This window comes from Sminthopsis crassicaudata, chromosome 1 (genome assembly GCF_048593235.1).
Source record: "Sminthopsis crassicaudata isolate SCR6 chromosome 1, ASM4859323v1, whole genome shotgun sequence".
NCBI classification, from domain to species: domain Eukaryota; kingdom Metazoa; phylum Chordata; class Mammalia; order Dasyuromorphia; family Dasyuridae; genus Sminthopsis; species Sminthopsis crassicaudata.
In genome coordinates this window covers 644,643,451-644,659,029 of record NC_133617.1, presented here as the reverse complement: position 1 = coordinate 644,659,029, position 15,579 = coordinate 644,643,451, and the positions used below count along the sequence as shown (strand labels likewise).

The 15,579-nt window shown below is 31.9% G+C and overlaps 1 protein-coding gene across 1 annotated transcript in view; it reads left to right on the top strand.

The window, feature by feature from the left end:
- MPDZ (multiple PDZ domain crumbs cell polarity complex component) overlaps nucleotides 1-15,579 on the top strand; it is a 221,149-nt gene that overhangs the window by 103,586 nt on the left and 101,984 nt on the right. The window contains 3 exon segments of the mRNA XM_074282905.1: nucleotides 2,318-2,479; nucleotides 11,751-12,035; nucleotides 12,459-12,582. Coding sequence (XP_074139006.1) covers nucleotides 2,318-2,479; nucleotides 11,751-12,035; nucleotides 12,459-12,582 — 571 coding nt within the window.

Below are 15,579 nucleotides of genomic sequence, written 5' to 3'. Positions count from 1 at the left end.
ATTGTTTGTTTCCTTTGTGTTTTGTTTCTTAGACAACCAATGTAGCACCTTACACATAGAGGCACTTAATAAATATGTATGGAATCGAGTAAAATCATATCATATCATATCCAAAACAGCAGATTTTCAGGAATAAATGACAGGCATAAAGTAAATCATCTTCCTTCTGCCACTATTATGCTCCAGTAGCACCATTAAAGACAAAGATCTGAGTTCAGTTTCTGCCTTTGACACATACTGACAGTATGACCTTATATAAGTTACTTACCTTTTCATTCCCATAAGAAATTCTTTGAGACTAGAAATTGTAGAGAATGTACTGACCAACATGGATAAAGGATGCTCCCTATTCCAGTGAAATCATAGATTCAATTCTTTTCCCTTATCCCTATATAAATAAAGTCAATGGTAATATCACATCTTCTGCCCATAAAATCCTTAGTTTAATCTTCCAAGGATACTTATAGCTTTGGAATTAAACCATTCCATGCTCAAAAGACAAAACAGACAAACAAAAATCCCAGAAACAAAAGCTTACATCTATGTCTTTTCTATAGAATTGACAACTAAATAAAAAAAAGTTAATTTCTCTGTAATGTTGTTTCACCTAATGTGTTTTCTTGGAATCAATTATATGAAATCAGATCAGGCCTGTTTGTATGTAGAAATTCAAGATTTCCTTAGCAGAGGAACAACAATGCAAATATGAAACATAAAGCAGAGTTTAAAAGAGGTAACAATTATTATACCACTACAAAATTTACTTTTTAAAAAATACACTCTGCTTCTTCTGAAATCCTGTGATATATCTGTGAATGAAATATTTTTAAAAACTGAAAGATGTTACTAAGGAATTCAAATTTTTTGTTCCCTAGGAGCAGCAATTTTATTATTTTTTTTTTGCTTTTTCAGTAAATAATCCCTGCCTAATTCTATGTAAGTGAAATGTTATTAATGGCAATTCTTAACTAATGGTAACAGCATAATTCATTATAGGTCTACTATGTGAAGAGCATCATGATAGGGAATAGATTATATATAAAACATAGCTCTAACTTTCAAAGAGCTCAGGATAAGAGGGATATAAGATACCAACAGAAAACAATAATATGCAATATAAAATGGATTAGAATCCTGTGAAATACTTTGAGAGGCCTAAGGCAGGACATTGTTACCAGCTGTATTCCCAATCATATCCTTTACTTCCTCACTAAATAGGAATTGACCTAGTTCCCTAGTCCTCTAAGATCATGTACTAGTATAAACTCCCACAATTTAATTTCTTTACCTGTAAAAATAAGGAGTTTAGACTAAGGTCTCTTTTCACTCTAAATTCTTATAAATCTGCAAACTCTCCTCTTTTATTCTTCATTGTTTCTTTCCGTCATTATCATCTAACTTTTCTCTTTCCTCCAACCATAGGAAAGTTAACTGTCGTTTTCATACGTCATAGTCTCATTCAATTTATTATAAGTACTTACCATGCCAGGTCCTGTGTTAAGCATTGGGAATATAGATAAGTCCCTGCTCTCAAGATTATTACAGTCTAATGGGAGAAGAGAACATACAGAAGAAAGCTAGAAATGAAAAGGTACTGAGGGTATCAATTAAGAAGAGTTGCAGAGTGAAAGAAAGTGGTTTTCACCACTTTGTGGAGAGTTCTTGCTTTCTATTCCACTTTATGATCTTGCTTCACTGGGTCTGGATTAGGAATTGTGTTCAAGGTTAACATTGTAGGATTAGCATTAATTCCTTCTGTGGGTTCTTACAAATACCAAATTTGGTCATTGTCTTGATCATTGAAAAGTTTCTGGACTCAAAGTATATTTTAAAATATTCTTGTTTAATAGGTTTGAAAATTATTGCTTCAGTGCAACTTTGCAAATTATTAAGAATGAAGGTTTTAAAAAAGAAAAAAAATGTGTTTCATTATAATCTCAGGAGGAGATGGTGCTTTTACAAATATGAATTAGAAAACAAATTATGCTTAATTTATATAACTACTTTAAACTTAGAAGTGGCATCCAAGCCTTTTGCTAAATATTGTTAGTAGAAAAAAAAAGAATACATTGACTCTGTTATTAATGAAATGAAGTCATACAGTTGTGACACTTAATGTCAGTACCCTCTGCTCCTAGTTGTCAGTTTTTCCTTTTTCTGTTGCATTAACCAATGCTTGGTATATCAATGATTCTGTGTATAATAAAGATTAAAAATGAGAATAGTAACAGGATACATTTTAGCCTTAGCTGGCAAATGTTGGGAACATATGTGATAAGACAGATATTCAGACTGATGCAATTATATTTATTGCTAGGTGGACGCAAATGAGGCAGACTTAGCAGATGAATCTACCTTCCAGTCTCAGTATTCTCCTGAGGACGAGGATGCCTTCCAAACCTCAATGTTAGCTCTCCATGGCAGTGCCTGCAGCAGTGGTCTGAACTATACTCTCTCTATTCCATCATCTCCTCTTAAGGTAAAAAAAAAATGTAATTTTATTGATAGGGGAAAATCTTTATTATGATTATTTGAAGGTCAGTGTTTATGTCTGGCTGCTGAATTCAGTGTAGAGGCTTTCTGCTTCTGCAGTTCCATCTGCTCATGGCTTCATTATCAGATTAAAGCACAATTTCATTAGGGAGCGTTGATTGGATACCTCTTAGATCAGTAACACACTGTTTATATCTAATATCTGTGAGACAGTGTGACAGGCACACAAGGGTTCAAAGCCATGATTTTTTTTCCACTTACCCAGAAGGATAAAATATTTGAAGAAAATTTGAAAAATTCCAATTGTATTTTCATCCTTCTGAAGAAATAATGAAATACTCATTTCACAAATAAATGGTTATAAAATTGATTTCTTAATGAGATATAAAAACATTTCTTGTATTTCTATATTTATGTAGTATGCCATACCATGTGTGGTATGAGACATAGTCAACAAAAATAGTTTTCAGGGAAATTTGGTTATAATTGCTTTATTTTTAAGCTCCAGGGTGTTTCAAGATGAAGTGATTTTGTATATCTATAGTCAAGGTGAAGAGCAAGAACAAAGAACTTACTTACCTAATTGGCCCTGTGTAGGCAGATGGCATTCTAGAGCCTGAATCATTTTTTTTTCTATTCCATGCTTTTTTTTCCCTAAATACTTTTGATTCTGATTCAATTCAGCAAGTAGTCATTATTTGTTGAATTAGTTGAAAACACTTCATACTATGGAAGGTAGCATAATGATGGGAAAAACACAAGACTTCAAGCCAAAGAACTAAAGTTTGGTCCCTAGTTTTGCACTTACATTTATGATTCTGTGCTAGTCAATTGAACTGCCTGTTTCTCAATATTTGTTTTATAAAATGAAGAAATTGGACTTGTTAAACTCTAAAGTTATTTCCTCTGCACTAAATCTGATGATACTATGTAAAATAAAAGCCTCCAAGTATGTTATTAAAATGTCATGAAAAAATGGCTTTAAAGTATCATGAAGAGTAAAAAAAAATAGCTCATTGATATTATCCTTAGGATGTGTGTGTGTGTGTGTGTGTGTGTGTGTGTGTGTGTGTGTGTGTGTGCATGTTTGTGCATGTGCATGCATGTATATAAATTGTGGCATAGATTGTGGCATTTTTCCTTTTTAGTTATTCATTAATTTTTGGCCAGAGCCTTCCCAAAGATCCCCCTCCCATATTCAAGCTGCACCTGTTATCACTGCAAATGATGCTGGGCAATTTCCTTGGATTGGTTTGCAAGGTCTCATCTTGAATGGAGCAGCTGCTCTTGTATCACCACACCTGAGACTATCTAGTTATATTCTTCCTGGAATAGGTTCAGTCTTTACTGGCCTTAGGGCTAGAATCTGAGTTCATCTCCTAATGGAATCCCCTAATCCACAACACAACACACTTTTTCATGCCAGTGGGACAGATTGCATTGTTTAACTTAGTAATTGTTACTTAAAGGGATTACACTATCTGCATACTGAGAAGCATATATTTTACAGGACATGCTGGCAGTATGCAGTACAACATATTGGCTACCAAAGTCTTATGTTTTCATCGCTCTCTCTTTTTTCCTTCTTTTTCTGAGCAGTCTACTCCTTTGTTGTAATGTAATTTGGCAAGCTGGCCTATTAGATGAAATAAGTAAATAAGAAAATAGCAAAGAATACATTAATGAGACTATTTAAAAACACACTGAGAAATTTCTGCCAGTATTCAATTTAATTATTTTTTGAGAGCAGAATAGTCCATGAACCATAGTGATCTTGACAATTGTATTGTATTTGGATTTGGGCCAGTTTTTTTTTTTAATAAATGGTAAAAATGTCCAAAAATTTTTGATAATAAATAAGAGAGTATCATATTTGTTGAGGAATTCAAAGATGATTTAATTTAAGAAGTAATCATCTCCAAAGTATCACTACTAAACAATTGTCTAGTCTCTACTTTGAAGTTCTCTAATGGATTTGCTAAGGCTTTCTGTTCAGTTTTTTTTTTTTAGTTATTAATATTTTCTTTTTATATCATCTTAATTTCCACTTGTCTTTCATTCTCTGCAGCAGTAATTTAAAAAAGAAATTGTGAGGGTCGACAGTTTAGCAAACATAGTCAATATCATTTGAGGCTAATATATACAGTTGATATTCAGTGTTGTCTAACTGTTGTTTCCCATTCCTGCAAAGAAATGGTGGCTCTTCTCTTCTCTATTTAAGAACCACCTATAGTAATTGTTTCTTTTTGTTTGTTTGTTTATTGTTCTTTCTGTTTGCATCGCTATTTTTATGTTCTATGTGTTGCTTTCCTAATACTGCTTACATTACTTTGCAATAGTGCATATAAATCTTTCCCTTGTCTTTCTATATTCTTCATAGTCATCATTTCTTATGTCAGCAATATTTTATTATGTCAATGTATCACAATGTGTTTAGCTACTTATTCGTCATTGGGCAACTAAGTATTTTGTTTGCAGTTCTTTGCTATTACAAAAGATGTGAAATCTCATTGTTAAAAGAGTTTTTCCTTTGTATTATACCTAAAATCATCAACTTTCAAATATGCCAAGAAAGTCAAATTTATTCTTGTTCCATATAATATAGCCCTTTAAATACTTGAAGAATGTTATCACGTTCTCCCTAAGTCTTCCCTTGTACAGGCAAAATATGCTTTTTTCCTTCAACTAACCGTTATGTGAAATGATCATCAATTTCTTCAATATTTCAATTTATCCTATTTTGGATTTCCTTTTTTTTTTTTTGAACAAGGCAAAGAATTAAAATTTTTTATTGTTTTAAAAAATAATTGCATAGAATCCTGTAAATAAAGTACTGGACAACATATGGGATATTCAGGGAGTATTTCATCTTTGATGTGAGGATTTGCTGAGTCCTTTCCAGGGCTGCTCATCTATCTTTTTGAATATATCGAATTAAAAAGTTTTGTATAAACAAGCATTTGTACAATGCAGACAAGATTAGAAGGGAAGCAGAAAACTGGGGAAAAAATTTACATCCAAGTTTCTGATAGAGGCCTCATTTAAAAATATATACAGAATTAATGCATGTATAAAAATATAAGCCATTCACTTTTCCTTAAAATAGTCAGTAGCATCTATTTTAAATTGGCAGTAAGCATCACATGTAATGGGAATAAAGTGAAACCATTTCTAATAAAATCAGAAGTGAAACAAGGTTGCCCACTATCACCATTACTATTCAATATTGTATTAGAACTGCTAGCTTTGGCAACAAGAGTTGAGAAAGAGATTAAAGGAATTAGAATAGGTAATGAGGAAACCAAATTATTACTCTGCAGATGATGTGATGGTATACTTAGAGAACCCCAGAGATTCTACTAAAAAGCTATTAGAAATAATCCACAACTTTAGCATAGTTGCAGGATACAAAATAAATCCACATAAAGAATATAAGCCATTCTTCAATTGATAAATGGTCACATTATATGAACAATTTTCAAATGATGAAATTAAAACCATTTCTAGTCCTGTGGAAAAAATGCTCTAAATCACTATTAATCAGAGAAATGCAAATTAAGACAATTCTGAGCTACAACTACACACCTCTTTGGTTGATTAAGATGACAGGAAAATGAATGTTGGAGGGAATGTGGGAAAACTGGGACACTAATATGTTGTTGGGAGAGTTATGAACTGATCAACCATTCTGCAGAACTATTTGGAAGTATGTCCAAAGGGCTATCAAATTGTGCATACTCTTTGATCCAGCAGTATCTCTACTGGCCCTATATCCCAAAGAGATCATAAAAAAGGAAAAGGACCCACATGTGCAAAAATGTTAGTAGCAGTCTTTTCTATAGTGATAAGAAACTGGAAACTGAGTGCATGCCCAATCTCCAATCAGTTGGAGAATGGCTGAATAAGTTATGGTATATGAATGTTATGGAATATTTTTGTTCTAAAGAAACATCCTGCTGATGATTCAAAAAGGCCTGGAGTGATTTACATGAACTGATGCTAAGTGAAATGAATAGAAGTATGAGAACACTGCACACAACAACAACAGGATTATAGGATAATCAATTCTGATGGACATGGCTCTTTTCATTAATGAGGTGAGTTAGGCTAGTTCAATGGACTTGTGATGAAGAGAGTTATCTGCATCCAGAGAAAGGACTGTGAGGATTGAGAGTGGATCACGACATAGTATTTTCACTTGTTTTGATGTTGTTTGCTTACTTTTTGTTTTTTTTTTCTCACTTTTTCCCTTTTTGATATGATTTTTCTTGTACAGAACAATAATTATAGAAATATATATAGAGGAATTGCAAATTTAATATATAATGAATTACTTGCCATCTAAAGGAAGGAAGGTGGAGGGAAGGGAGTAAAAAAATTGGAACACAAGGTTTTTCAGGGATAATGTTGAAAACTATTTATGCATATATTTTGAAAATAAACTTACAAAAAGAAAATAAATAGTAAATTTAAACTTTAAAATAAATAAATAAAAATCCAAGTCTTGTATAGGGAAAACATTTTTGACAGAAAGTTTGATAGTTCCACAATTAATAGTACTTAGCATGGGGTCTGGCACAAAATAAATGCTATATAAATGTAAATTATCATTAGTGATATTATTATGATAATAATTATTAATACTGTTACTGTTTATCTCACCCCTACTTGATTTTAAGTCCAGAGGCAACTAGGTGCTGCAGTGCTTAGAGTGTTGGGACTGGATTCAGAGAGATCTAAGTTCAAATGTGATCTCAGAAACTTATTAAATGTGCGACTCTAGGCAAAGCATTTAACTTCTGTCTGCTCCAGTTTCTTTTTCTTTTTTTTTTTTCTTATTGGTTATGAATGGTGTTAGGATTCTTACAAGGTACTAAGTCACTGGAGACAATAATTATCTAATTTAGCATGGTTCAGTATGATTGATCTGTCCTACAAGGAGATGTTATGGGCCAGAACTTGAAACAAGGTGCTTAGTTCACACCTTTAAAGGAGTTCATACCTTGGTTCATTCCTACTTCTACCTTTGTGCTGGCTGGAGACATTTGGACAAGAGCTCTTGGGAACCAAGGAGAAAGATAGTCCTCTAAGAAAGCTAACCAGGCCCAGGAAAAGATTCAGGATTTTGAAGGACATAGTAAAGCATTTGGACTTTAACTCCTGGCTGCATTTGAAGTGATTATTGAAGCTGAACTGAAACTAAGGCTGCCTCCAGAAGCTCCCTAAGAAATCTGCTCCCAGAGAACGATTGCAATTTATAGAAATTAATATTTTTAATTAAGCATTTTATTTTTCCAAATACATGCAAAGATCGTTTTCAACATTCACCTTGTAAAACCTTGTATTCCAAAATTTTCTATTTTCTCCCTCCTTTCCCTCAGACAACAAATAATCCACTGTATCTTAAACATGCAATTCTTCTAAATATAGTTTAGAAGTTATTATATTGTGCAAGAAAAATCAGATTAAAAAGGAAAAAAAAAACATGGCAAAGAAAAAAAAAATCAAATAAGGTAAAATACTATGCTTTGATTCACATTCATTCTCCATAGTTCTCTCTCTGGTTGCAGATGGCGCTATCACAAGTCTATTGAAATTGCCTTGAAATCACTTCATTGTTGAAAAGTCTACTCCAGGTTCTTAAATATGGGGATAATAAAAGCACCTACTTACCAGAATTATTATGAGGTTCAGATGAGATATTTGTAAAATAATTAAAACAAGGCCTTAGGTACTTAATACATGCTCATTTCCTTCCTTCTTTATCACATTTTTCCACATCTCTTATTGTGATCTTATTTTTCTTTATGCTTCCAGTCTTTTTCTTTTCTATTCTCTATACAACTTCCAACTTAATATTTAGGAAATAAAGATCTAATTATGCAATTGCTCTGCTCAAAAACCTTCCTTGGTGCTTTGTTGCATTTAAAATTAAATATAAGTTCTTTGGTCTGATATTTCAACTTCTTCACTATATAATGCCCATTTAGCCCTCCATGAAAATTTCATATTTCTCCTAATCTTGAGGGTTATATTCTAACTTATTGTCTAATATGTCTTCTCCAAATTTAATATCACTTTCCCTATGTCTAGAATACCTTCTCACTTCAACTATGCCTGTCAGAATACTTATCTTTCTTCAAAGCTTGGCTCAGATGAAACTCCGTATGTGAAGCTTTTCCTGGTCCTATGAGTTATAGTGCCTTTTCTCTCTTAAAGTTATGTTATTTTTAGTCTGTACGTATTTTGTCCTTCCAGTAGAATGAAAAATCTTGGAAGATAGTGCTTGTCTTTGATTCCTCCTTACCCCCCATTATCTAGCACATGACTATGTATATAGTAGATGATTAATAAATATATCTGTTTGCCAAGGCTGAATCTTGATATATGAATTGATTCCTTCAGGCTTCTAGTAAGATTGTAGTTTTGACACTGAATCTCTGATTTTTTTTTTTTTTTTGGCAGCTGCATTTCTGAATGAGATAAACTTAGAATTTTTCTCCATTAAGATCCATTAGAGACTACCAATTTATAATCTACTGTCTATTTCTAAAAATTCACAGAAAATAAATTCATGTAATTTCCTGGAATATGATTTTGGATTTCTTTTTGAAAAGCAGTGATTCTCAGATTGTTTCTCTGAACTCTGTATTTTACTGTTATGTTTTTTTTTTTTGAAGGAGAACTAAAGTGTTTTTGCAATTACAACTGTTAAAATAATTTTTGTTCTATTATTGTGCCATCTCTAAATAGTAGTGTTTCATCTGTGCATTCCTAGGTCTTAGATTTCTACTATTTTTTTTTCCCTGAAGCATTTGGGGTTAAGTGACTTGCCCAGGGTCACACAGCCAGGAAGTATTAAGTGTCTGAGGCCAGATTTGAACTCAATTCTTCTTGACTTCAGGGCTGGTGCTCTATCTACTACACCAACTAGCTGCCCCAATTTCTACTATTTTTAAGCTGTCACTCACATTCTTCTTGTATTCTTCTTTGACTGATCTTATTTTCATAATAATACATGGTAGGTCTCACATATTTCTTCTTGTGTTTCTAAACACTTCAAAGATTTAGGATAATAACTTTATTCTTTTCTTGCTTCAGTGAGTACAGCTATTGTAGTAATATTTTTCTTTTTTTCTGGGATTTCTTTTACTGTATTTGTTTATTCTATTAGTTCTTTTTTCTTTTTTTTTTAGTATTTCTATTAATATTCATAAAGAAAATTATTTTCTTTATGAAAATTCTATTTACTTCTACTCTTTTGCTCTTACTGAAAAAAAATTCATATTTGACCAATTTGTTGTTGTTTTGAGGTGATTGTGGGGGAGAGAAGGATTGGACTTAGTCATCACTACTCAAGGAGCCATATTGCCAGAACTCTCCCCCACCCACCACCCGAAGGAATTATGTTCACAGGTAGTTATATCTTATGTATTCCACTTTTAAATTGTAGTGAACTGAGTGGAGGGGACATTTATTCAACATATTTATTTCATTTTATTCAACTTTACCCATTTGGGAGACTATAAGAATATCTCGCTTGATGGCATATATAAACACAGATTTCTGAAATAAATTAATTAAGAGATCAATTTGTGTTAGAGGATTGTAGGGTTATTTTTGAAGCTCTTATAAAAATTGCCTTTCTTTTAGTTTGTTAGACTCAAAAATAAAAATGATTTGGCATTTGAACAGCATGAACATTTCTGACGTAGGCGTATGTTGTCTGCTGTGTTGACTAGCTTTTTCTTTTCTCTCTATATTAACTCTTTCTTGAGTGTGGATTTAGAGGCATGTGATTTACAATAAACTCAATCTAGGCTTGATTTTTCTTTAATGTTTTTCTAACTACAAATTTTTATATCATTCTCTATTTGAGGGTATATTTTTAAATGGCTTTGAAGTTTGAGTCCTAATCACTTTTTTCTAGATAATCCTTTTCTAATATATTTTTTTAATTTCCTGTATTGGGGCCATTGTTAGTTGAATTAATTGATAGTATGTAAGTCAAGAGCTACTGTACAATTTCAAACTATCCAGCATCATTGCTTTCCTCTATTCAGAGTTCTTAATCTGATTTGTCTCCTTTGGCATGGCATGGTATGGCATAAAACCTGTGGACCTTTTCCTAAAATGTTTTTAAAATTTAAACTTTTTAAAAATTTAAATATTAAAAAAATTTGAACTGGATTTATAAAGGCAATTAGTTGTATTGAAATAAAGATACAATTTTTTCCCATCTAAGGTCCTATGTAAATTTTTTTCTTCTGTTGGAATAAAACAGTTTCTTATTTTTGTGATTAAAAGTATAGAAAAAAGGGGAAATAACAGTACAAAAATAGTGTACACAATGCACATATGGAAGTATGCTTGTATGTATATACACATATAAATACATATGTATTATATAATGCATATATATCTTATATACAAATATATTAGAATGGAAGAAACCTTGGAGTTCATCTAGTTTAAGGTCTAGTAATGTTGGGTTATAGATATGCTTGGGATCACAAAGCTAGTTCAAGGCAGTTCTAGAAATGGAATCCAAATTGCCTCATTCACTGGCCAGTACTTTTCCCCCATTAGACCTGAAAAAGTTTTTGCCAAAATATTTTTTTTTCTGACTTAGGGAAATGTCAGTGAGTTAAAATGTATTATATTTAATTCAATTCAAATCAACTACTATATTAAATATCTAATATGTATGGGGTAATGAACTAGATTCCAGAAATACTAAAGTAAAAATTTAAAGTTATTGCCTTTAAGGAGCTCATGTACCCATTATATTAATTATTGCCTGTACTTAAAGATATTAGTGCAATGAAATTTAGGAATATAAATTAGCTACTTTCCTAAAAACTGATGGAAGGCTCTCTTTGGAAAAATTTTATATTTAGGTAAAACTGTATGCATATTCTAAGGCTCTGAGTAAGGACTGACTCAGAAGAGTCCACTATTTAGTTGGTGTTGTAAGCAGCACATGATTTAAGAACAACTCACTAGAACATATGCTTTGTTCCATATGGTTTGCAAAAAATATATTATTCAAAAGAAGTTAAGAAAAGAAGGGTGTTCAATAAGCAAGTTTTAAAGAGAAGGGCTTCATGTTAGCTACTATTTTTTGAATATTTAATGATTGGATTATATAATCTTATCACTTTAAAATAGTAGTTTTAAAAACCCATACTCTGCTATAAAGTTAATGTAATTAATTGATAATGATCATGGTTCTTGATTTCTTTTTTTTAAATCAGGATACTGGTGAAAATTCTTCAGATCTGCTTCTTGATTTTCACATGTCCAATGAGGATCTATATAGTAAGGATCTGATTCAAAGACAAGATGAAAACATATCTTCAGTGGACCTGAGAGTGGAACCTTGTTCTAGCTTTACCCATACAGATCTCCTACCTGCACCAACTATTGATAACCTAACTGAATGTGAAAACTCACAGATTTGGACTAAATCTCAATTACCAAATGAAGTATTATCCAGTGCAAAACTTGCTTCATTTATGCTCCCTGATTCTACTGGACAAGTAAAAATCCTTTTTTACTGTAGATTTTGTGGTAGTTGGAGGTGGGATACTAAACACTTCATTTTTACATGCCTAAGGTTTGGGGATCATTAGCTTAAAGCTAATGTGGTGTAATATATAGTGAAATAATATAGTGTAAATAATATAGAGCATTTTAAAATGCAGAAACTGAAGCCTAGAAAAAGTAAGTGATTTGCAATAAAGATCAGGGATAGATTTGAACCTAAATCTAATAGTTTTTCAATTGTACCAGATTAAAGATTACTTTATTGATTAATTTGAGTTTTAGAAAATAACCCATTTTAGTAAATTGTCTTAGTGAGTTAAATCTGAAAAAAATTGAAGAACATCTCTGATATTGAAATTATATTTATTTCCAAGTTCTTTTTTTGTTTTCACATGCCTTATTTTTCTTCTGGCCAGAAATCAGATTCCATAATGGCAAAGGATTCTCTGGATTCCTCTGATGAATGTGCTACATTCCACAATTTATCCAAAGAGTCATTTGAGAAGACTATTATTATAGCAAAAGGCAATTCAAGCCTAGGTAAGTGCTAGTTATTCTGTGTGTATATGTGTGTATGTGTTTTATATGTGCATAATAAATCTTAAGCAAACATTTTCTTTGGTTGGATTTTATGGATTTATGGAAGTATTATTAGGCTCACAAAAAGGTCTACAGTTTCTTTTCTAAAATTAAGAAATTAGATGATTGTACTTTTCTTTTGTTCAAATCTTGGTCAAATTGGTTAGTTCATACTTATATTTTCCCTCAGGTGATTAACTACTTTGTGGATGACTTTATTTCATATTGGTAATAGTGCACATTTCTCTTAATTATCTAAAGGTATTCATTTTTATGAAAGTAAAAATTATATCAGTAATGGAATTTATAGAAAACAAAGTTAGTAGTTTAGAATTCCAGATTACTTGCAAAACTAAATTATTAATTTCTTTAAATGTTTCCAGTTGTATGTAAATTGCTTGGTAGAGTGAGTCCTTAATATTCAGCTTACATCTAAAATGGCAACTTGCTTCTTGTAGAGAAGAGAGGTTTGGCTATCATAGCTCAGGGTAACAGTATAATAAGAGAAGCTAGATTTGGTGATGTAAAGGATAGCAAGAGACTAGGATAAAGATGAAGAATCAAGAATCCAGACCTAGAAGTATGCATGGCTGCCCGACCATGGGATAGCTCATTATGATCTAATGATCTAATGCTAAAAAGTAACTCTCAGCCTCTTTGTTCTTAGGCAACTTTAAGATTCTTTTGTTCTTTTCCACTTCTTTGATTTTTTTAAAAGCATTTGTGAAAAGACTTCCAATATGCATATGTGTAGGGAAGGGATACAATTACCTGGTAATTTGAGTTTTTAATAGGGAAGTTAACATTATCCAAGACTGGCTGGATTGTATCTTGAGGTATTGGTTAAGCTCAAACAGTCCTTCTAACAGAGCTTCCACCCATTTTAAGGATAGAGTTCTTAAAAACAGGATCTTTAAATAAAGCTCTGAAGCAAGGTGTATATCTCATAATAAAATATCATTCTACAAATATAAGCTACTATTGTGATGTGATGCTAAGTATGTATATTGAGAATTAGTGCAAGTCTCCATATACATCTTATTTTAGACTCTACTCCAATGATGCCAGATATATAAGATTGGTAGTTTCAAATCTTCCCATTGTTGCTTAATGATGATTTAAATATACAATTGTGGAAATTTTTTTTTGCCACTTATAGATTTAGAATCCATGTATATCCTATTCTTATGATCAAATGTCCTTATTATACAGATTGTTTTTGGGGTTTAAGTCCTTATTACACTTTCAAAACATATTATTTTATTTATTTATTTTAGGTCAGCTCCCCAAAGTAGAGCTTTTCTGTTCTGTGTGCCAGATTTTAAGATGTGTTTTGAAGCTAAATAGATCACATTATAATGACTAAGCCAGAACAAACCTTTGAAACTGCATGCCTTGTTCTTACATTTTAACATCTGTTTCTTATATTTATATTAATCAGAAGAATTTACTGAGTGTGTATCATGTTCAGAGCAATGTATTAGGTGCTATGGGGACCTACAAAAGAAGATATGACCTTTGCTCATCGTCCCTCTCCTTTCCTCCCTTGGTCCCTCCCTTTGTCTGTGTCTCTGTCTGTCTGTCTGTCTCTCTTCCCCTCCCCCTTTTCTCTTTCTTTCTCTTTCTCTTCTCTTCTCTCCGTATTATTCCTCTTTTTCCCTTTCCCTCTCTGTTTTTTTTTTCTTTTTCACACACACACACACACAAAACAAAATGACAAATATTTGAATGAATCATTATATAATTAATACATGCACACTTACATAGTGTGCAATAAGAGCTTATTATTGTTAATATATTTGTTTTTCCCATATCAAGCCTAAATTTCCCTCTGTTGCTTTTATTCATTGCTACTAATTCCACATCCAAATACTATCCTGTCAAATATTTGAAGACTATGTGTTCTCTTCTTCAGACTATAGTCCCCTCCCTGTTTTCTTGATCACTGTCCATAAAGCAAAAATTTGATATCCTTTGCCATCCTGGTTGTATTCCTCTGGAAGCTTCAGCTTAGTGTCCTTCTTAAAATGCGGCACCTAATATTCAAAGCAGAATAGCACAGGACTGTCACTTCATTGATCTTGGGCACTTTAGTGCTTCTAATATAACCTAAGTCTTTGAGATCTTTCTTGACCCCCATGTCTCACAATATTAACTCATTGATTTGTTAATGTTCCTATACAATTTTCAGGTAAAGGTATCTACCATTCTTCATACTTGTCTTCTACTAGTAAAGTTGCTTTTTTAAAAAACACAAACACATGTAAATCTATATAATGTTCTAAAATCTCAAAGTCTTTTTGACTCCTAATCTTGTAATGCAATATATCAGTTCTCCTTAGCTTCTTGTCCTTTTCAGTTGGTTGACAAGCATGTCATCTATGTCTTTTTGGCCCTGATAAAAAGGATAAACAGTGTCTTCTTCCAAGATGATGTAAAGCTACACCTGTCATTTCTTTGGAGTTGAACATTCAATCAAGTCCACATTCAGTTAATTACACTATTTAGCCTATATAGTTTCATCTACTAAAATAAGATTGGAGATTTTGTCAAATATTTTTCTAAAATTTAGTTTCATAATATCTACTATATTTCCCAGCTCAATTAAGTCTACTAATTCTGTCCAAAGAGGAAAGGAATTATTCGTCCAGCATGACTTATCTGTTTTTTTATGCATTTATTTCATTAAAAATTTCCCAATTACATGTGAAAAAATTAACATTCATTTAAAAATAATTTTGAGTTCCAAATTTTCTTCTTCTTTTCCTCTATTACTTAAAAAGACAAGCAGTATTACATCAATTATACATGTGAAGTTCTCCAAATCATATTTCCATATTAGCCATTTTGCAAAAGAAAATACACAAAAAGATAAGAAAAATAATGATAATTAAAGCTTCAATCAGAGTTCATCAGTTCTCTTTCTGGAGATAGCATTTTTCATCATGGGTCCTTTAG